General features: G+C 37.6%; 2 protein-coding genes across 5 annotated transcripts; one reads left to right on the forward strand and one right to left on the reverse strand.

Annotated features, from left to right (window-relative positions):
* Positions 1–95: 95 nt before the first annotated feature.
* LOC127798509 (vicilin-like seed storage protein At2g28490) lies at positions 96–2,305 on the reverse strand. Its single transcript, XM_052332120.1, has 5 exons — positions 1,877–2,305; positions 1,617–1,798; positions 1,425–1,499; positions 932–1,336; positions 96–847 (listed from the first exon to the last, which is right to left on the reverse strand). Exons 1-5 carry the CDS (start codon positions 2,178–2,180, stop codon positions 374–376), a joined length of 1,440 nt encoding a protein of 479 aa, XP_052188080.1. The 5' UTR covers positions 2,181–2,305; the 3' UTR covers positions 96–373.
* A 10,590-nt stretch (positions 2,306–12,895) lies between these two features.
* On the forward strand, positions 12,896–16,819 carry LOC127796355 (adenylate kinase isoenzyme 6 homolog). Of its 4 annotated transcripts, none has more exons than XM_052328447.1 (4): positions 12,896–13,207; positions 14,760–14,905; positions 15,008–15,196; positions 15,616–16,819. In XM_052328447.1, the coding sequence occupies exons 1-3, from the start codon at positions 13,001–13,003 to the stop codon at positions 15,192–15,194; spliced, it is 540 nt and encodes a 179-aa protein (XP_052184407.1). In that variant the 5' UTR covers positions 12,896–13,000; the 3' UTR covers positions 15,195–15,196; positions 15,616–16,819. The 4 variants fall into 4 exon arrangements, with proteins under 4 accessions (XP_052184407.1, XP_052184406.1, XP_052184405.1 ...); XM_052328445.1 differs by lacking the exon at positions 15,616–16,819 and adding an exon at positions 15,280–15,572 and having other exon boundaries at positions 12,897–13,207; XM_052328448.1 differs by lacking the exon at positions 15,616–16,819 and adding an exon at positions 15,280–15,572 and having other exon boundaries at positions 12,904–13,192.
* Positions 16,820–22,132: the final 5,313 nt, after the last annotated feature.

Below are 22,132 nucleotides of genomic sequence, written 5' to 3' on the forward strand. Positions count from 1 at the left end.
GTCGTATGTGTTGTGCCTCGTTATTGGGTTGAGAAATTATATATAATTTCCTTTTATTTTCTAGCATATACGTGGATGCTATTTGTTTTATAATGCAAAAAGTCAACTTGGCTGAGTAATAATTATAATGCAATATTGATAATTAACAAATTAGGCTGATGGGAAGTGGGTGGGACAGAAGCCGAGGGGGGGGGAGGGAGAGCATTCTTTTTGTTCTGAAGAAATTGCCAACAGGAAAACCTGATAAGACGCATTCTTGACGAATCCTCCGTATTACAAGTACATAAATAATCACACGGGATAGTTCCTCCTTATTCGCAACTCAAAAGGAACAAGAAAACGACAAACTCGAGGTATTCTTGATCATCTCTTCCTAGTCAAAACCCATAACCATTTCATCGCCAAAGCTTTTCAACACCTTCGCCATCCTGCTCCCGTTCTCCCCCTCCTCTTCCATGTCGGGCGGCGCTGCAGAGGCCGACGAGAAAATCATCCTCTGCTCCTGAGCTCGGACAATCTTCGAGAACCAATCCACGTCCCTCATTCCGAAGCCCGCTGCCAGTTCAGGGCCCATCATGGTCCGCAGAATGGAGCCGGCTCCCAACAAGAACTGCGGCCTGTTGTAGCTCGACGACGTTGTGACTCCAAAGAACTCGAATGGCCCCGTCCTCGAAGCTATCTGGCAGAACGGAAAGAATTGCGGAATCCAGAAGACGTCGCCTGGGCCTACTTTCGCTTTCATGGCTAGAGTTCCGTTCGGAAACACCACTTGGATTTCTCCTTCTCCTCTTAGCACGATTGCGATCTCTGGTGCCATTGGATTAATATGCGGAGCCATCATCGATCCCTGTTTCAGAGCAAAACCTAACTCAATTTTACAGAGTAATGATCATAGAATCCGAAGACGATGGATATGGAAGTGGATACTTACGGCAGTGAGGTAGACTAGAAAAACACCGACGTCCGATAGGCCCAGCGGCCAGTAATCGGAGTCGTCGAGGGCAATGCTCCAGCCGTAGTTATTCTTGAAATCGGGCTTCCTGTGGTAGAGGTTGTAGGGTTCCGGCGACTTGATTTTCCAGTCATGATGTTTTCTGTTGGCTTCTTTTCCAAAGAGGGAATTCAACAGCTTCCTCAGTGACCAAGTCGGTTCCTCGTCGTTTCCACCTGCTGCGGGTTCTTGGAAACGCACTTTTCTCTTCAGATGCTCGAATCTCTCCTCCTCTTTCAGCTCCAGGAATTGCGTCCACGTAGCCCGCGAATGCGCGTCTTGGTAGAACACAATCGGGTCGAGTTCTTGATCGGTCGTGATCATCTTCACCACTTTTACTGACACCTGCAATGGAGGTAAGTCGTGATCTTCTTCAGATGTTCAATTAATTTGAAAATCATTTTGAATTGGTGTAGCTAGAATGGATGGTCACATTTAATGCGGTTGAGAGGGTTATGGGATCAAACCCAGCAAGCACAGAATAAGCTCCTCCACCAATGAAGAAAGACTGCAAACGAAGACAGTACAAGAAAGAAAAGGGTGATTAAACTGTTTGAGCAATTCTGCAAATTCTGGCATATGTAATAGACAAAGTAATTTAAATGCTGGAGTAACTAAAATATACATGGAAGGTGCCCCATCCCGAGTCCTCAGTTTTGTCAATGCTGCAAACGATATGCAGTATCTGTCCCTCTCCAGTGTTAACCAGATAGAACGCAGAGCCAGCTCCAATTCTGTACACGTCTCCCATCTTCAATCGCTTCTCCACCAGCCTGTCATTGTAGATTGACCCAACTCTTGCTTCCCCTGCAAACCAAATTCATAATATCCTTCAAATTGAACAAATATTCAATTTATAAATTCATTATAGCCTAGAAATAATACCTCTGCGAACGAAGAGGATCATGTTGGAATCAAGATACTGAGGAATGAAGAGAGCCTTGGGTTCCATGGTGATGAACCCAATATGGAGAGCCCTTCCCCCATGGCGTCCTGTAAAACCCTCCACCACGTCCATGCGCCCGGCTTCGGTCTCCACCACCGCCTTCATATTCCGCAACAAGAACAGCTTTTCCTCTTTCTCCTCCTCCTCCGCTCCGCCGCCTTCATAGACGGCACCCGCCATTGGCGCCGCCGCATATCCCAGAATCACCACCAAAAGCAGCAGCAGAACCCTTGTCTTCGCCATGAGATGATCTCTCTTGCTAGCTTGCTGCTAGGCTCTGGGTGCTATGCGTGGAGACTAGAGAACGGATTTATTATATTTTAGGGGGAGAGAGGGGTGGAGTGGAGTGATACGTGTTGTTCATGCAGTCTTTGTTTGGGTTTGCTGGCATTTGCTAGTGGAGACACCGTTGAGATGCGGTGGGAATCATATCTGACACCTCTACAGATAAACCTTCTTTCCCTTTTGATATGATGACTTTTTTTTTTTTTTTTTAGAAAAATTCTCGGTTTTTCTGACTCCATATCCAATTTTTCTATTGCAATTTTAGCAAATAGCCCGTGTAAAAGAAGTATTTTAGTGTATATTGATTTGAATGTACAATAACTATTTATACACGAGGAAGAGATAAAGTTATACCTAAATAATAGTAACATTCCTAATTAATACCCGACTTGAAGAAACTAATTTAGGCGATAAATTAAATATATATAAAAAATTAAAAATAGAAAAAATAAACAAGATAGAATTAAAGAGTGATTGGGTAGCATCCTAATTCTTAACACTTCCTCTCAAGTTGAAATAGGTACGGATTATTCCTAACTTGGTAATAAGATTTGAAAATTGTGGTACACTCAATAATAATTTAGTGAAGATGTTAACTGGTTGTTTTAATGTCAATATATGATAAGTCTTGATTACTCCAATTTGAACTTTTTTCTCGAACAAGGTGACAATTAATTTTTATGTCTTTTGTTCGTTCATGAAATACCGGATTGGAAGTTGTGTAGAGCGATTTGGCTATCACAAAAATAGTTTAACCGGTTGTGAATGCTTTCTAAGATTATGTAAAATGTTTTAGAGCCAAGTGACCTCACAACAAACAGATGCCATGGAACGATATTTTGCATCTACACTTAAGCGGGAAACGGTAGCTTGCTTCTTGGTTTTTCAAGAAATAAGGGAACTTCCAATAAAAATACAGTAGCATGTGGTTGATTTCATGTGTCTCGACATCGAGCTCAATCCGCATCACAAAAAGCATTCAATTGCAATAAACTTATGGATGAGAGAAAAATACCTTGTCCAGGTGTTCTCTTGATGTAGCATTGAACTTGTTGTGTCACTTCTAGGTGTGGAACTCGGGGCTTGTCCATAAACTGACTAAGAATGTGAATGGGATAAACCAAGTCTGGCCTTGTGATGGTTAAGTAAATCAATTGCCCAACAAGTCTTTGATAAGATGAGGGATTGTCAATACAATTGTCCTATTCTTTACAAAAAAGATAAATTCTACTCCATTGGAGAATTGGTGAGCTTTACTGCCAAGTACCCTATATCTTCTAATATTTCAAGTGCATATTTCTTTTGTGAAATAAAAAATCTTTGTTTTAATCGAGATATCTCTATGCCTAAAAAATATTTCAAGTTACCAATATCTTTAAATTTAAAATGCTGCAAGAGATGAGCTTTAATTTCTTCAATTTCTTGAAGATTATTGTCAGCCAAAATAATGTCATCTACATAGACAATGAGGGCAGTAAAAGAAGTACCATGGTGTTGGACAAATAAGGAGTGATCTGATTCGGATTGTATGAAATCTGCAAGGTTGAGGACTTTAGATAGTTTGATGAATCATTGACGAGAAGCTTGCTTAAGCCCATACAAAGATTTGTGAAGCTTACATACACGTGTCTCCTCTTTTCATCTGAAACCAGGAGATAATGACATATAGACATCTTTCTCCATATCGCCATGAAGGAAAGCATTGTTGATGTTCAATTACTGAAGATGCCAATTCATGAAAGATGCAACAACAAGGAGTAAGCGAACAGTAACAAGCTTGGCAATAGGGGCAAAAGTCTCATGATAATCAAAACCTTCAAGCTGATTGTAACGTTTTGCAACCATGTGTGCTTTATAACGCTCGACAGTGCCATCAAGATTAAATTTGATCTTGTAGACCCATTTGCAACCCACGTGTTCCTTGTTTGAAGACAAAGGTTGGAGAGACCAAGTGTCATTATCGTGGAGAGCACAAAGTTCTTCAACCATTGCAAGACGTCATTTAGGATCTTCGACGACTTGGGTAAAGGAGGTAGGTTCTTTGACAGTTGAAATGGAAGTGGTGAAAGCACAATGGATGGGAGAAAGTTTATCATAAGTAAAAACATGAGACAATGGGTGAGGAATACCTATGGCTACAGTCAACACCGAGTGAGACGACGGTAGGGAACAAGTAAGCAAAGAAGTTTCTACATGGTACTGTTGAAGGTAGCTGGGTGCTCATGTGGATCGCTAAAGTTGGGTATCGGGTGTAGGGGAATCATGTGAGGCATCAAGCATTATTGCGGTGGTAGGGTCAAAAGCTACGACATCTGAAATTGGCAACCAGACCTACGCACAGAATAGAATAGGCTGCTTGAGAAGAAACTCTGAGCCTTGACGCTCTTGATGGTATTATCGCTGCAATACGAGGGGGAGGATCGAGTCTAAAGGCGTGACAGTAGGCAAAGTTAGCGTCGTAGTGGGTGAGGTCGGGTGGGGATTGGACCAAGTTGAAGGCATTGTGGCAAGAAAAGACGTCATCGTGGCAAACAGATTTGGATGGACAAACACCGCAACAGGCGAGTTCGGATTGACAAGCATCGCGGTGGGAAGAATCGAATATGCAAAGGCCGCAAAAAGAAGGATCAGGTCTGTTGGCAAAGTGAAGATAGGAGTAGTGGAAGCATAAGGGAAAACATGTTCATGAAAAACGACATCTCAAGAAATGAAAATTTTTTCAATGGCTAAATCATATACCTGATAACCTTTGACCATAAGGATAGCCAAGAAAGATCCAACGAAGAGAACAAACATCAAATTTGCTTGGTTTGGGGTGATGGGTAAAGACAAAACATAGACAACCAAAAAGACATAAATGATCATAAGTGGGTGTTTTGTGAAAGACTACCTCAAATGGTGTTTTTCCATGAAGAACATGGGTTGAGGTACGATTGACTAGATAAGCGGAGATTAGAATAGCATCACCCCCAAAAGGTTTTGGAAATGTTGGCTTGGAAAAGTAAGGCGCGGGCTACATTGAGAAGATGTTGATATGTTCGTTCAACATCCATTTTGTTGTGGTGGGTTGAGACACAGCTGGTTTGATGAATAATCCCTTTAGCATGATAAGTGTTTGGAATGAAAAATTTAGGGTCATTGTCACTACGAATGACTTTGATGCGAGAATCAAATTGGGTTTCAACAAGGTTTATAAAGGTAAGTAAACAATTTCTAGCTTCAGATTTGGTAAGTAAGAGATAAACCCATTTGCATCGAGAAAAATCATCTATGATAATATGAAAGTATTTTGCCTCTTATAAAGTTGGGACATGGTAACCACCCCAAATGTCAACATGAATTAACTCAAAACAAGATTTTGTACTAATAGAACTAGAAGAAAAATGTTGTTTAGTTTGTTTGGCAAGTGGACAAATAGAACAATTATTGATAAAACCAGCGTTGACAAAGTTTGAACATAAAGAAATAGCTTGCAGGCTTTTATTAGAAGGATAACCAAGACATTAGTGCCAAAGATGAGGATTGATGGAAATGGTGGTGGCAACGAAGACACGATACCCAGCATACTTCGACTCATCCAAGTAGTAGAGTCCGACTTGCTTATTTCCCATCCCAATCGTCTTCCGCAAATGTTGGTCTTGTACAAAACAGAGGTTGTTAGTAAAGGTTGCATAACATGAAGAGGTTTGAGTCAATTTGGTCATATATATCAAATTGAGTTTAAAGGAAGGAACACAAAGCACATTATAAAGAACCAATTTACTAAAAAATTGGATTGTCCCTATATGTGTGACTTAAGCAAAAGTATAGTTTGGTAAATGGACATAACGGTTGGTGACAGGTATGCTACTGGTGAAAAAATGAAAGGAACAAATCATGTGATCAGTGGTGCCTGTGTCAAAGATCCATCGAATACCCTTACCATATATGGGAGAGCTAAGAGGGATACCTGAAAGGTTGCTCATTGTTGACACTTGATTGGGGCAGCACTAATCGATTTTTTTAGAGCAATGAGTTCGAGGAGATCACCGTATTGTTCAACAGTGAGACTATAGGAAGAAGGGATTGTTTCAGCCTTGTCAGATTTGGAATCCACATGATGAGCTCTAACAAAAGAGTTTGAGGGACCTTTCTTATCCCCTTCAGTATTTGCTTGCTTGAACTTGCGACAAACGTCGATGGTATGACCCTTGTAACCACAATGATCACACCTAAGATGTTGGCGACAATTTTCAGTGGTATGTCCAACAAGGTTACATCGATTGCATTTGAGATGTGAAGTTCTTAATGAGTAATTCTTATTAGAATTTGGTGGTCCATTTTTTATAGCAAAGGAAGCTACATTTGGTGTTTTCCCAATCACTTGTGAAGTGACATTTCGTTATTTTTCACCTTGAATGATGAGGGAAAATATCTTGTTCACGCGCAGGAAGGGATCCATGAGTAAGATCTGCTCTCGAGCTTCGGAATAAACAAGGTTAAGTCTCATGAGGAATTGGATAATACATTGTGTTTGTCAGTACTCCTGCAACTGCTTTGTCATGTCACCATTACTAGATGGAAGAGAACTTAGAGCATCACGTGCATCCCACAGACCTTTTAATTTGGTGTAGTAGTCACCAATGCTTATGTCTCCTTAAACGCACTCATGAATTCAATATGAAAAATATGCACACTATTCGCATCAGAGAAACATTCTTTCAATTCTAGCCAAATCTTTGATGCAATGTCATTATACATCACACTTTGAGCAATGTTGGATGAAATGGTGTTAAGGATCTAACCTTTGACAAGGAGATTGCAGTAAGTCCATTACTTGTGTTCTTTGGTGAATGTTGTTAAGGGCTTTATGATAGATCCATCCACAAAGCCATCCTTGTTCTTAGTGGCAGTGGTGAGAACCATAAACATGGCATGACTCCAAAAAGGATAGTTGTTATGTGTCAATTGTTGAGTCACAAGAACCAAACCTAGTTGGTCAGAGTGATAGAAATAAAAAGGGTCACTTGGATCGTCGTACATGTTGGAAGAAGACATAGTTGCCTTTGAAGTTTCATCATTCTTTGCCATGAAAACTGAAAAGAATAGATGCTTGGAGTTGAGTGGGCTATAAAGATTTCATAGCTCTGAAGCAGAAATAGTCACAACGGTTTAGATCTAAAGCGGTGAGATCTGAAACAGCAAATCAACATCCAAATCTGAGATACCGACAACGACAAGATTTGAAATGGCGAGATCTGAAACGATAGATCGACGGAGTAGCAGCGACGGTGATGATGGCTATGGAGGCGAGATGTGAAATGGTCAGTGTTTACAGGTAAGTCAAATCTGAGGATGGTAACGACAACAACAAGATCTGGTGGCCGGCGGTTGTAAGCCAAGCAAATCTAACAAGATCTAATGGCCGACAGTCGCGAAAGAATCAGATCTGAGAATGGTGGGCAACGGTGCGGATCTAGTCGGTGGTGAGGCAAGGCGACAGACGGTATTGAAGCAGTGGAGGCACAACGGCTGTGGTAGTAGAAGTCACGGACAGAAGCAACGGTGGCAGCAACAGTGCAAGCCGTAGGCAACAACGATCACGGGTTAGGAAGGAGACGGTAGTTGTTGGAGATGAGGTTAGAGATGCAAGTGCGTGTCGGAGTTATGGCAGATGGCGGTCGCAGGTTGAGGGAGGAGACGACGACTGCTTGAGAGGAGACGCAATGGAAAAGGTGTGGCATAGATATGAGAGCCTATCTATGTTCTGACACTATGTAAAAGAAGTATTTTTGTGTATATTGATTTGAATGTACAATAGCTATTTATACATAAAGAAGTACCTAAATAATAGTAACATTCCTAACTAATACCTTGACTTGGGGAAACCAATCTAGACAATAAATCAAATACATACATAAAATCAAAAACAAAAAAAATAAACAAGAGAGAATCAATGAGTGATTAGGTAGGATCTTGATTCTTAACACTCAGGAGCCCTTAATTCTGCACTTGTAAACTAGAACTTTTTTTTTTCTTTCTTACTTTTAATTATGCAAACTTTAAAGACCTAGAAATTGTAAAATTTGGAGGGAAATAGTAGCAATATTTTGGAAAAAATAATAAATAAAATAAAAATAAGATACTCGTGTCTAAGCCCAAGGACCAAGCTCAGTTCATGTTGGTCAACGACCCATTTGGGTACCTTTGCTTACTCACATGCCAAATTGGTCTTATCTTCTAGAATGAGGGATTTAATCTCAATTAGACTGCTTACCTTTCATTGTAGAGGCGTTCGTCATTCTTGGTGATCAATTAACAAAAGCTACATCTCAGGTTCACCATTATTCCATAGTCCAACGTCGATTCAAGCTTCTCTATAGCTGCTCATGCATACTTACCGATTAATTCTAAAGGACAACTACAAGGCTATCCAATATCATGAGTTGTTGGTGGTGGTTCCTTCTCATCAATCTAGGGGGAAGGAAAAATGAAAGATGTGGAGTCTTTGGGCGATGAGAATGAGATCTTGTTTTTGGGTTAGCGCAAACGAATAGATTTCAGTCTCAGCCAAAGACTTCCCATAATTTGCAAAGAAATCGATATGTAGTTCACAAACCACATCTTATTGGACTGGCAATTTGGAGGCTATGATACGGGAGTGTACAGCCTCAAAGATGGCAATATCAAACATATTTACGATCCATATATCTTGTTGGGTTCTTCCTCTCTGACCTCATAAGTGCCATCCTGGCGATCCCATTATTTTATCATCCTAATATTTTTCATTTGATTGTGAAAATGGATCGTACTGGCCAATCAGTCTAGCCCAATGAAGGCTCAAGACCTCTATTAGTTTTTTTGCCCGATCTCAATTCCATACTTGCCGACGGTGATCATCATCACTCCTGTACTTGAAACACTCCCGTTCCATTGGCATTTAATGCAGCATTTAATGAAGTTTTCATCGGCACCACACTTTCGTCAAAAAGTCCCGTCGATGTCGAATATCTTCGTCCCATCCCACTGCAACACCCAAGGCCAACTTGCATGTCAGGAAACCCCATTCTTTTCTCTATATAAGCCAGTCTGCTCACAGGCCAAGGTATATCCTTTTGGGGCCATTGACACTGCCAACTAAATCTCTTACTCGCTTCTCCATCAGAGTGCTTGTAGGTGTAGCCACTTTTTCTACTCCAATCACTAGAACCAATTTCGACTTTACCAGAATCTCCCTATGCGGCAACCCTTTGGGTCGGAAGGAACAAAACTATATATTCATGTTTTTCATTTAATTTTTCGGACGCAAATGTTTTTCATTTAATTGGTGCAACAATGATGCAAAAGGATTATGCTACACGACCAATTTGGTTGACAACTCCAAATTGTCGCGATATTTTGACACCAATTTATTACGATAAATTGAAGGTCCAAATATTTTGAATCCCAACCCAAATTGGCGGTGTTCTCTTGGAAACCCACATATTCCCCTCTCTATCTCGACCTTTCATCTCTTTCTCTCTCCACTCTCTTTCTCTATCTCCTTACTTCCGTCGTCGTGTCTTCAACAACCGTCGGATTCGTCTCACCTTCGTCGCTGCGTCACCTTCTCCAACAACCACCAGATCCCTATCTCCGTTGTCATCACATTGCCTTCACCAACAATCGTCGGCGTCTCCCCCATTTGCCGCCGCCGGCGTGCCCTCCCCCCTTTGCTGCCACCATCATCTCCCCCTATTGTTGTCCTCATCGTCTCCTCCGCCTTCGCTATTGCTGGCGTCTCCCCCTTTTGTTGTCACCAACATCTTCTACCCCTTTGTTGCTACCGGCGTCTCCTCCCATGGTGATGCTGCCGCACATTATTGCTTTGGCAGAAGATGATGCTCAATCTTGTTGCTGCAATGTATTGGATTATGTTAGTTCTATATAATGAAAAATATATCCCAAAAGGGGGGGTGAATTGGGATTTGGGTAAATTTTCAATAACTTAAAAACTTTTACTTACAAGACACTATGTTTCGAAACCTGATGAAGTATGTTTCGAAATATAGATAAGTATGTTTCAAAATCAAACTTACTAGCAGGTATGCTTCGAAACTTATTATAATATGTTTCGAAACCTTACTCTCTGATTTCAAATATTGAAACTCCTTTAGTTTTTCAAAAAACGATTCTTTTGAAAGCATGAACAAGGATAACAACAAGTAAGAATGAGAAATAACGTACACACGAGATTTATAGTGGTTCGACATTCGCCTACTCCACTACTTTCAAGCTTACTCACTTGAAGAATTTGCAAATCACAATCACTTTCACTAGCAATCAACGACACCAAGAGTTTAACCACAGTTCACCCTAAAACCTTACATAATGAGTTTTTACGGGCTCAACTCAAACCCTACAACAAGATAAATAACACTTATCTTTTACAACCCAATAATTTGAATGTAATTAAAAAACCTTATCAAATAATTATTACAAACCTATTAGTATGGAGTGAGGAGAGCTTGAAAGGATGAGAGCTTTGGTTTTAGTTTGCTTTTCATTTTCACACCACGAAATGATTGCAAGGATCTTCTTTGAGAGCTTGTTAAAAGAGCTTCGTTTGCTTGTGCTTGTGGCAAAAATATCTTGTAGATGTGTAAACTTTTTGTATGCTTGTAAGAGGTGTCTTCTTATCTTCAAAAAACTAATATATATATCAAAGAGATAGCTTTTTGGCTAATTATAACCATTAGAGACAAGATAATAAAGTAGGTTTCGAAACACACATTTTAGGTTTCGAAACAACACATTTTTACACAGATGTTTTGAAACATACATACCATGTTTCGAAACATACAGCCTTTACAGCTGGATATGCACCAAGAGACAAAATGAGTGGAGAACATCTTTTAAAAAACAAAATGATTTGGTTTTATTCTCCACTTATAACATATCTAAAATTAAAACATCAGGGTATGGAGATTATTTCAAAAATTATCTTTTGAAATAAAGTGTAAAAGCATGACAGATTTTCAAATATTCTTCTAATAGAGTCAGATGTTTCGAAACATGATATGAAGGTTTCGAAACATACTTCAGAAACATATTTCAAAACATGTTAAACAGAGTTTTAAATGCACTCATGTCAGAGATAACAGAGGTTTCGAAACATACTATATAGGTTTTGAAACATATGCATAGTTTTCAAATAGGTTTCGAAATACAACATATAAACTTAGCAAAACTTGAAACCTTATCAATATACATTTCGAAACATGTATAGAAACATGATAAAAACTGATGTTTTTAAATATGAAAACTTAGTTTCGAAACATGATACATAAAAATTGAATTTACTTCAAATATAACAAAACTATGTTTCGAAACATAAAAAGATGGTTTCAAAACATGACACATGAATTTTTTATTTTTCAAACATTTGAGTTTTCGTGCCAAAACACTAATCATGCATGTTTCGAAATATGAAAAACTTATTTCGAAATATAAAATTTTCATAAAGAATTTTCATTCTAAGGTTGATTTTTCATCAAACACATTTTCTCATATATTAAAAAATATGATACAACAGATTATAGGAGCACCGTTGAGTTTGGTGATGATATAGGGTATGCCCATGGTGAAGATTGCCATGTTGATGATGATGATGATATGGAGGGAGGTATTCACAATCTAGATTAGAGTGATGATGATGTGGTACTGAGTAGGATTGTGAAAACAGAGGAGGATTGCAAAGGTATAAGGGTAGTACAGGAAGTCTAAGGTTTGTGTTGATTCAGCCATGGCATTGAAGAATGAGATGGAAAAGAGTAGGCTTTTTCTAGGAGGCCTGCTTGGCTTCTTAATTTAAACCTATGTCCTCTGGTTTAATTTGGTTTCAAGAGTTTGTTTGTTTGTTTTCTAGAGTTGTGGATCAAACAAATAATCCACCTCTTGCTATTTTTCAGCAATTTGAATCCTTTCTCTTGTTAGCTACTTTTTAATTCTTCCTTTTCTTGGGATGTCCATTCTTGTATGACTCCCATCGCTCATGCCCTCGAATCTGGCAGAAGAGGTAAATTGCAAGTATAAGGGTTTGTCTCATTGCACAAGACGAAAATCGAACTCATGACTCACCGATACGCACCTAGCATATCTCTTGCCCGGCCACTCAACCTATGCCTTGGGGGCATCCTTTCTCTTCTTCTCCAAGCATAAGTTGCACAAAAGAAGAGAAAAAATATGTATGTGATATGTAATCTATATCATAGTCCAGTGTCCACATTTATATTCTAGAATTTTCTCATTTTTCTTGTTTTAGTGATATTGATTTTTGGTGCTTAATATTATAAAACTATGTAATTCGATATTATTTATTTTTTGAAATTATATTTTAAAAGTTATAATTTGTATATTAATTGAGTTACTAATGGTAATGTAATCAAATTATTTACTTAATTTTAAACACAAAAATTAGAATTCTATGTTTTGTTCCAAAAGAGAATAAAAATTTTAAATCAATCGGAATCCCTAAAACTATAAAATCAGAATTCCAGTTTTATAATAATTAATTCCAAATAAACATCAAATCAATATTGGCGTTCAGTTAATCACGAAGAAAATATGGGATGGGCCAAGGGCTTAAAAAGAATTGGGCCATTGGAAGCCCATACCAGAGAAGAAGTGGAAGGATTTTATTGGCTCTCTAGTCTAGCCACCGCAACAAATGCGTCACTGTAGAGAATTTTTCTTCCCGGCCAGAAAAAACCCTCGTTCACAGCAGCGAAGCGCATAACGAACCGACTCGACCAAAAGCTATGTCGCAGAGTAGGAAGAAACCGAACATACTGGTGACAGGGACGCCGGGCACCGGGAAGACGACGACCGCGTCGGCGTTGGTGGAAGCCACCAGCCTCCGCCACATCAACATCGGCGACCTCGTTAGGGAGAGAAATTTGCATGATGGCTGGGACGACCAGCTCGACTGCCACATCATTAACGAAGACCTCGTAATGCTAACCCTAGTTATTCGCCTCTTTCACTTGTTTTTTTTGTCGTGTGCTTGTTGTATTGTATCGTGCATTCGATGAGGAAGCTCAGTTTTAACAGAATATATCCATTGTTGTTGATTCATATCTTAATTAGTATGATAAGACTTAAAGAGAGGAATTTTAGAATTAGGTCTATTTTGGTTAAAAATTTGGGTTCCAGGAAGTTGAAGGCTCCTTTGGAGAAAATATTGTTCTCTTCTAAATTTTCTGAAGCATCTGGTTGCTAGTACAAATTGAAGCCAAGTACGGGAAGAATGATTTTCGTGATCTTTTGAATACAGATAGCTAGTGAAAGATGGGGGCGAAAGAATTTTATGTCACGAGTATTCCGTATGGGTTTGATGTGGTAAAATTTTCAGTCACAGAAATGCGAATATGTAATATATGCGAATGCTACAGATGTTGTTAGTTAAAAGGCATAAAATTGCAAGATGTAATATATGGCAATGACTGGCCTTTGTGTTTAATAAAAAATACCAGTTTTAGTTGTATCTTCATGATTTCATCTACTAAATATGACAATTAGGAATGAGTCCGTGTAACATAATTTACCCATACCAAATATGTGAATTCGAGTCCATATTTGAGTTCATGTAACATAATTTACCCTTAACCAACATCCAAACCTGAGTCCGTGTAACATTATTTGCACCTCTTCATATAATTGCAAGAAGATTGAGAGTGCAGTAAATTGTGGTGATGTGAGGTGTACAAAAAATGTTGGGTAAAACCCGGAAATGCCAGGTGACTTGGAACCAAGGGACACTAGGAATGTGGTTGTGGATTTGAGGTGGCTGTAGGTTTAGGAGGTGTTTTGCTACTGGTACCAATCCCTGAATATCATGTAATGAAGTTCCTCTACATCCTTGTCATGCACTGAAGTTCCTCTACGTCCTTGGATATGAGCATCTTTACCTAAACCATTTTCTCTTGCATTCTCTATGTGTTATAGTTATCATTCTGCTGTGTGAGTTACCAGTACTATAATGTATCTAGGGGCAACTAATGCCACAATGAGCTGGTCTCACAAACTATGACACCTACTGAAGTATGAAGGTTATGGTCCTTTCAACTAAAATTTGAAAATTATATTCTCTCTGGAATGATCTTTTATCACAGTTTTGGAAACTGGGGCTTAACTTGTTAACTATGTACAATACATTCATGTATTATTTGAAACTTGAAACATCTTTGTCTATTTGACAATGTCTGCTTGAATCCATATTTGAGTTTCATGATCTTTGATCCCTATGCCTAGATCAAGTTGAAGACTAATTCTTCAGGATTGTTTTCAGCATACATGTCCTGCCCATTACATAAGACTATGCCTTTGGACTTCTGCTAACTGCTGTGTTTGTTCTTGAGAATGAATCATCTGGTGTAAAGACACTCTTTTTGTACTAATTGAGTTCAAGAAATCATTATGTTATCTTCCGAGAGAATGTCGATGATATGGTTGATATCCCATTTTATGGTTTAGAATTGCTTGTGTTGACATCCACTAATGGTTTTGTGGCTTTTGCAGGTCTGTGATGAGCTTGAGGAAATGATGGAAGAAGGGGGAAACATTGTGGACTACCATGGTTGTGACTTCTTTCCTGAGCGTTGGTTTGATTGTGTGGTGGTGCTTCAAACTGAGAACTCTGTGTTGTATGATCGCTTGACCAAGAGGTATCAGTAGTTTCATCCGCGTTGTTGATCCTTTTTGTCCCTTATCTTATTCCCTAAAAAATTTACGTCTCTTTCTTTTAACTGTCTGTTATCTTCTGGCAGAGGTTACACGGGTGCAAAGCTTACTAACAACATGGAATGCGAAATATTTCAAGTGTTGCTGGAAGAGGCTAAAAATAGTTATTCAGAAGATATTGTGGTGCCATTAAGGAGCGACACAATTGACGACATGGACCGGAATGTGGCAACTCTGACAGATTGGGCTAGGAATTGGCAACCTCGATGCTAATGGTATGATTTCCCCGTTTTTCTTATATCAGCCTCTGTCTTTTGCTATCTGAAACTAGCTCCTAAAGGCATGCAATCCTCTACAGGGTTCTGGGGATCGTGAATGCTTCATCTAGCATATCTTATGTTATATGTTCTTGTGTCTTTCAGAAGTACAAGAACTGTAAGAAATTATGCAAACCGTTTGCTATAAATGTAGCGTTAGGGACATGTTTTTTCCTGTTACTGGTTTGTGATGTTAGGCTCTTGGTTAATTGCAATTTTTTTTTTCCGGCTGCCAGCAAATCTTGTGATGACATGAGAGAACTACTTAACCGTAGAATGAACGTACTAGTGCTTCGTGTTGTAGCTGGCTTTTTCAATGCTAGGATGGATAGTATCTCAGTGGTCATTGATGGTAATCGTCCTAAATTTCTTTTCAGTTCTAGCCATTGTGGTCCGACAGGGGAAGGATGATTGCTTGTTTTCCTTGTGTGCGCTTATATGAGGTGCCGGGACTTAGGTACGGTATTGATAAGGCTGAGCTAGAGGCGTTAAATGGGCAGGCTGTCCTGGCTTGTCTGCCTATTAGTCTATACCAAAGACGGCTTGTGGCTTGTGATGACATAAGACACATACATGCCCCTCAACTTGGGACTTTTAACCATTTGTGTCCCTCAACTTGAAGGGACTCATTGTGCTCCTCAAACTCCAAATTTGAACTTATTACACACTTAAAATCCGAATTTTGGACTGATCATGAACTTCATTGTTCAGTCAGCACCGTGCATGGGTTACACGCACGGTTGAGGTGCGTGAAGGCAACACCATTATCTTTTTCTTCCTCATTTCCAGTGCCAACAACCTCTTGCCTTCCTCATACTGGTGGCGACAATCATCTTCCTTAACAGTGGCCACTAGGGTTGTCGATCAAAAGGAAGAAGAAGCCCAATTGCCATGGCCGAGAAGAAGCAAATCGATCGGCCATGGTAATGAAGAGGCAACCCGATCGACCATGGCAGGGAAGGCCAATCGATCGACAGCAGTAGAAACCCATAAGATCGTGATCAATTGGACCATCACATCGGACAATGTGGGTCATAGAGACCCACGACAACGAACCTCCATGGTGGCGACGACAACATAAGGAAGACAGGTGACCAATTGATCGATTGCTCGCCTCCCACACTATCGACGACCAAATCTGCCACCCACGCAATTGTTGTAAATGTGTAGAAGAAGAAGAAAGATGCAAGAGAGAGCAATGATGATGGAGGCATTAATGGCGGCTGCGTCAAAGGCAAACGACAATGGAGGTGTCGATAGTAGTGGCAGCTGCAACAAAAGCGACAGTGCAAAGAGAGAGAGAAATGGTTTTGGTTTACATTGACACACAGCAATATCTCATTGGCTTTCACTGCACAATAAGCATCTCACATAGCAATGTACCATTAGTTTTCAGATTTTGCCCTTTCATATTAAGATTTGACAGAGAAGACAAAAGCGCATGTATGTCACGCACACAATTTTAAAATTTAAGGTGTGTAATAAGTTCAAATTTAGGATTCGAGAGACACAATAGGTCCCTTTTTTAATTCAGGGACACAAATTGTTAAAAGTGCCAAGTTGAAGAGCATGTATATGTCTTATGCCGACTTGTGATTGTAGTAAGTGGATCATTTTGACGTGACCCAAGCATATGGGGTCGTGTTGGGTTAAGGGCATGTGACCTATGCCCTGGCTGTTACGGGGTCATTTAAGGCAAGGCACGGCCTCATTTGAAGAAAATTTTAGAAAAAAACTTTAAAAATTGTAATAAATAAAGTAATTTTTATAATAATTTAAGTTTTGAAGTTAACATTATGTGTAATATTTAATTATTTAATCGTTACCATTAGAGTATTTTGCACTATTCTGGTTAGGAGGATTATAATTTATTACAATAAATTTAAGTTATACATTTAAAATTATGGGTCTAATTCAATAGCATAAAAATAGGAGTTTGAAGTTTAAATTTTAATTTTATTAATATTTGAATGATTTTATATCATAAAATTTAGCGAAGAGAAATTAAATTTACAAGTAAAAATAAAGCTAATTCGTATTAATAAAGAAGTCAAAAACATATTATTTTTTTAATTCTTTTAAATTTAAGGCAGGCTTTAATTAATTTTTATCAGTTATTTAATAAATAAATAGTATATTTTTATATGCATCAAATTGTATTTGTACGTGAGGAGTAATAAAAAATTAATTCTGATCCTAATAAGAAATTCTTACAAATGCATCACAGATTTTAAACTTTAAATGCTTGCATTCATCTAAATTCTCAGTTTGTTTTGTTCAATATTGCCCGAGATATCACTCTTTTCCTATCTTGCTCTTGTTATATTTAATTATTATATTATTATTATTTGTATTTTTCCTTACTCTCAACTAAAGTCTAAAATTTGTAATTATTTGATTAATATATTTTTGTTACAAAATATTCATTCGCCAGTTCTGAGAAAACATTTCCTGCAAGCAATTGAGATACACATTACACCATCTGCAAATCCCCAATCTTCTTCATTTTTGGCTCCCCCATGATTTTTTTATTGAGTGGAGTTAACACCAAGTAGAGATAGAAGAATACACCCATCATTGAATTTCAATAAATTAAAAATGCATACTCTAGAATTACAAGAAGAAGATGGACTAGTAGTAAGTAGTAACATCTAGAGCTTATTGTTAATATAGTCAATAAAAGTTAAAAGGTCATTATCTAAATTTTGATTAAAAAAAGTGTAAAGGCATAAATGTATTTCTATATTTTAGCAAAAAAGTCATGTGGTACCAAAAACTTTCAAGACGTCCCATTAGACACATCTAAAATATAAATTAAAATCACATTTGTACTTCCAAAAAAAAAAAACTATTTATATTATTTGAGAGGGAGGAATGAACACTTGCTTAGAAATACTAAAAAATATGAAATATGATGATGGTCTAGACACATCAAAGTCACAACTATAACTCAGCAAATATATGATCTTTTTATAGAATCATGAATTTAATAAATCTAGTTTAGCAAAGTTTATAATTAAAATAGAATATTTGGCTTTATATGGGGAGGATGGAAAATTTAAATGTCACGTATTACAATTTACAATTAGAGGATTTTTAAGGAGTATAATAAAAATTAAAGTAAAAAATAAAGTTGACGAATATATTCAATGAATTTAATGGAAGAGTGTTATTAACATATTGTAGTCGATATGATATTATGACATGTCACTATATATGTCTTGAATTGATGAGGAATGGATAATTAAAAATAATAATTGAATTTCATTTATTGATAGAACAATAAGTGTAGTCTAATTGCAAATAAAATTAGAACAAGTTTGGAGAGGCAAAGAAGGTAACCGACAAGGTTACTAAAAGGGGGGCAAAAAGATAAAATTATCTCCGCCCAACTTTCGCCTCTCTGCTAAACATGGCCACGGTTCATGAACCGTCGGTTTCGATTCAAGAAATTTTTGAACCTGAACCGAACCGCCCAAGGGCGGTTTGGGACGGTTCGGTTCCGGTTCCGGTTCGTGCCGGTTCGGTCAACGGTTTGGACCGGTTCGGTCAACGGTTTGAGCCGGTTCGGTCAACGGTTCCGGTTCCGGTTCAAACCGAATTTTTTTAATTTTTTTTAAATATTGTTGTATTCAATTTCGGCCCTTGTTCCGTTGTTCGGTTCGGTTTGGTTTCGATTTTTAATTGTTAAATGTAATTGTAAATATAAATATTCTCAACCATATTTTTAATAAAAAAACACTACTAAAAATTGAAGAAATATAAGTAATAATTTCATTAAAAATAATTAAAACAACTAAACAAACAAGTATGTAATACAAGTAATTAATTTTTACAAATGTGAAAAATAAAAAATAAAAAATAGAATTAGACTTAATTTCATTAAAAAATAATTACAACAAAAATGTAATACAAGTAATTAATTTTTACAAATGTGAAAAAAAATAAAATATGGACTTGGATCCTACGCATCTTCATTGGAGTCGGAAGTCGCCGTTGTTGAACCATCATTAACCCATTCGTCAGATGATGATGAATGGATAAGTTCTTCTTGACGTCGCATGTTAGCTCTTTCCCAATCATCGAGACAAACTTGAGCTTCCAATGATTCTGGAGCCAATCTTGATCTTCTTTCGTCCAAAATGTTGCCTCCATTACTGAATGTTTGTTCAACGGCTACAGTTGAAGCTGGAACTGCAAGAAGTTGACTTGCAATAATTGCAAGAGTTGGAAATGTCTCCTTGTGCCTTTTCCACCACTCCAAAATTTCAAAATTTAAACCTGTATCATCACCAAACTCAAAAACTGTGGTTAGATAAGTTTCGAGCTCCGAATGTGAGCTCGATCTAGGTTTTTTCCTCCTTTGATCTAAAAATTTATGACCCCATTTCATTGGTTGGGAGGAAGAGGAATGCGAAGCCATGGATGGAAATGATTCTTCACTACTAGGAGCAATAACATATGCTTCATATAATTGATTGCATAAAGTTCTAACCTTAGAAATTATAATATTCACATCAATTTCTTCATTATTTTATAATCCTAACAACAAATAATAGTTAGACAAACACTCAATTAAACCATCAAATTTACACCTAGGATCAAATACCATAGTAACAAGAAAAATTTCAGGAATAAATTGATAATAACGTAACCATTTTTCTCTCATTTCTAAAACAGCATGACAAATTTCTTCAACATTAATTCCTTCCATTAATACACCGGCCACATTCATTGCTTCTATTAAAAATTGATGTGAAGTTGGTTTATAAACACTACTAAGTGTATGAGTAGCATCATTAAAAATTCGTAAAATATTCAAAATTGAACTACAAACATTCCACATAGTTGGAAAAATAGGATATTGTGGAATATAATTTGCTGCAAAAGAACACAATAAATCTTTATATTCAAAAGATTGATTAAGTAATTTAAAAGTTAAGTTCCAACGAGTAGGGACATCTTTTGAAAAACGTTTTGGGGTTTGACCATTGGAGGTGCAAAAATGTGCCCATGCTTTTGCAGTTCGAGGGTGTACCCAAATATAAGAAATAACATTTCTAATTGGATCTAAATAAGAATTAAGTGACTTAATACCATCTTGAACACATAAATTTAAAACATGGCATGCACATCTAACATGAAAAAATCTTCCACCAAAATTTGGTTGGCAAATTCTTTTCAATTCATTAATAGAAGCAGTATTAGCCGATGCATTATCAAAAGAAATTGAAAAAATTCTATTAACTAATCTATATTCTTGTAAAATTTGTTGAATTAATCTACAAATATTTTCAGCATTATGACTTTCATCAAAACATCGATACGCAATAATTCTTTTTTGTAAAACATAATTTTCATCAACCCAATGACAAGTAATACCCATATATGAATGAGTTTGCCAATGATCACTCCAAATATCACTACAAATAGAAACATTAATATTATTGTTTTGAAAATATGTTATCAATTCAATTTTTGAGTTTTTAAACAATTTTAACAAATTCCTTTTCAAAGTATTTCTAGGAATTGATTTAAAACTAGGATTAACAAAGTTTTGACAAAATCGAGTAAAACCTAATTTTTCACCAAAACTAAAAGATAAATGATCAATTGCTACCATTTCAGCTAAACCAGACCTACAATTAGCTTCATTATAATGAAATAATTGAGGAGAGTTTGAAGAGGTAGCAAACCCGGATATTTGTGTTTGATCGCGGCTCAATCCAACCTTGAGCGGGTGCTTTGTTTGCAAATGTCGGGCGAAAGTACCATATCCACCTCCTTGCTTGAATTTGTATACCTGATTACAATAATTACAAGATATATCAAATTTACCATCTTCTTTTGGTGTTTTCTTGAAATGAATATTAAAAATATCAGAAGTAGAAATTTTTTCACCTCCCTTTTGTTGAGTTTCACTCTCTTGTGTTTGAAAATTTTGAGTTTCAAACTCAACATTTTCAAAATTTCTACCTTCACTTGCCATTTTTTTGAAAAAAGTATGATAATAAAAAAATATAATAATGATAAAATAATATAGTAACAAGTAATAAATAATTAACAATATAATTGAATAAATTGATAAATAACAAAATGAGAAGATTGAAGAAATTGAAATTGAAATATTAAATGAGAGACAAAATTGAGAGAATAATAGCTTGAGATTTGAGAGAGAGAGAGAGAGAAAGAGAGAGAGAGAAAGTGTGAAAAATGAGTAGGGGAGGGAGGGGTATATATAGATAGGAATTATAAAATTAAAAAAAAAATTAATAAAATTAGAATTGGACCGTTGGCTGCCAACGGTCCAATTTTGGACCGTTGGGGGGGGGGGGGAGGGGGGGTTGTTCCGGTTCCGCGGAACCGGAACCGGACCGAATTTCGCCGGTTCAGACCGATTCCGGTTCCGGTTCCGGTTCGGCCGGTTCTGGGTCCGGTTCCGGCCAGTCCGGTTCAATTTTGGCCATGTCTACTCTCTGCTCTCTCCTCTCCCATGATCGCGGGTCCAACCCTCGCCTCTCTCCTCTCTTGCTTCTCCCGTGGCCACGCGATTGCCGCGCCTCACCTCGCATTGTCTCACCACCCATCGCTGCAGCGGCAAGGCGATGTGGCAAGGGGCAATGGTCAGCAGTCGCACAGCCATGAAAGAGAGGAGAGAGGCAAAGGCTAGCAGTGGCATTCCTTTAAAATTTGTATTTTGGGTGAGGGTATTTTGATCTTTTCGACCATATTTTATAAGCCTTTCTGTGAGATTTTCCGACCTTATAGTAGAACTCATAAAATTATAAAGACCAACTATTATTATAATATTCTATTATTACAATATTGGTGTTAATATAATAATAATTTGATTTGGCAATGCTAGCAACAATGATTTTGCCATTGATCGTTTAA

The sequence above is a fragment of the Diospyros lotus genome, chromosome 3 (genome assembly GCF_014633365.1).
Source record: "Diospyros lotus cultivar Yz01 chromosome 3, ASM1463336v1, whole genome shotgun sequence".
NCBI classification, from domain to species: Eukaryota; Viridiplantae; Streptophyta; class Magnoliopsida; order Ericales; family Ebenaceae; genus Diospyros; species Diospyros lotus.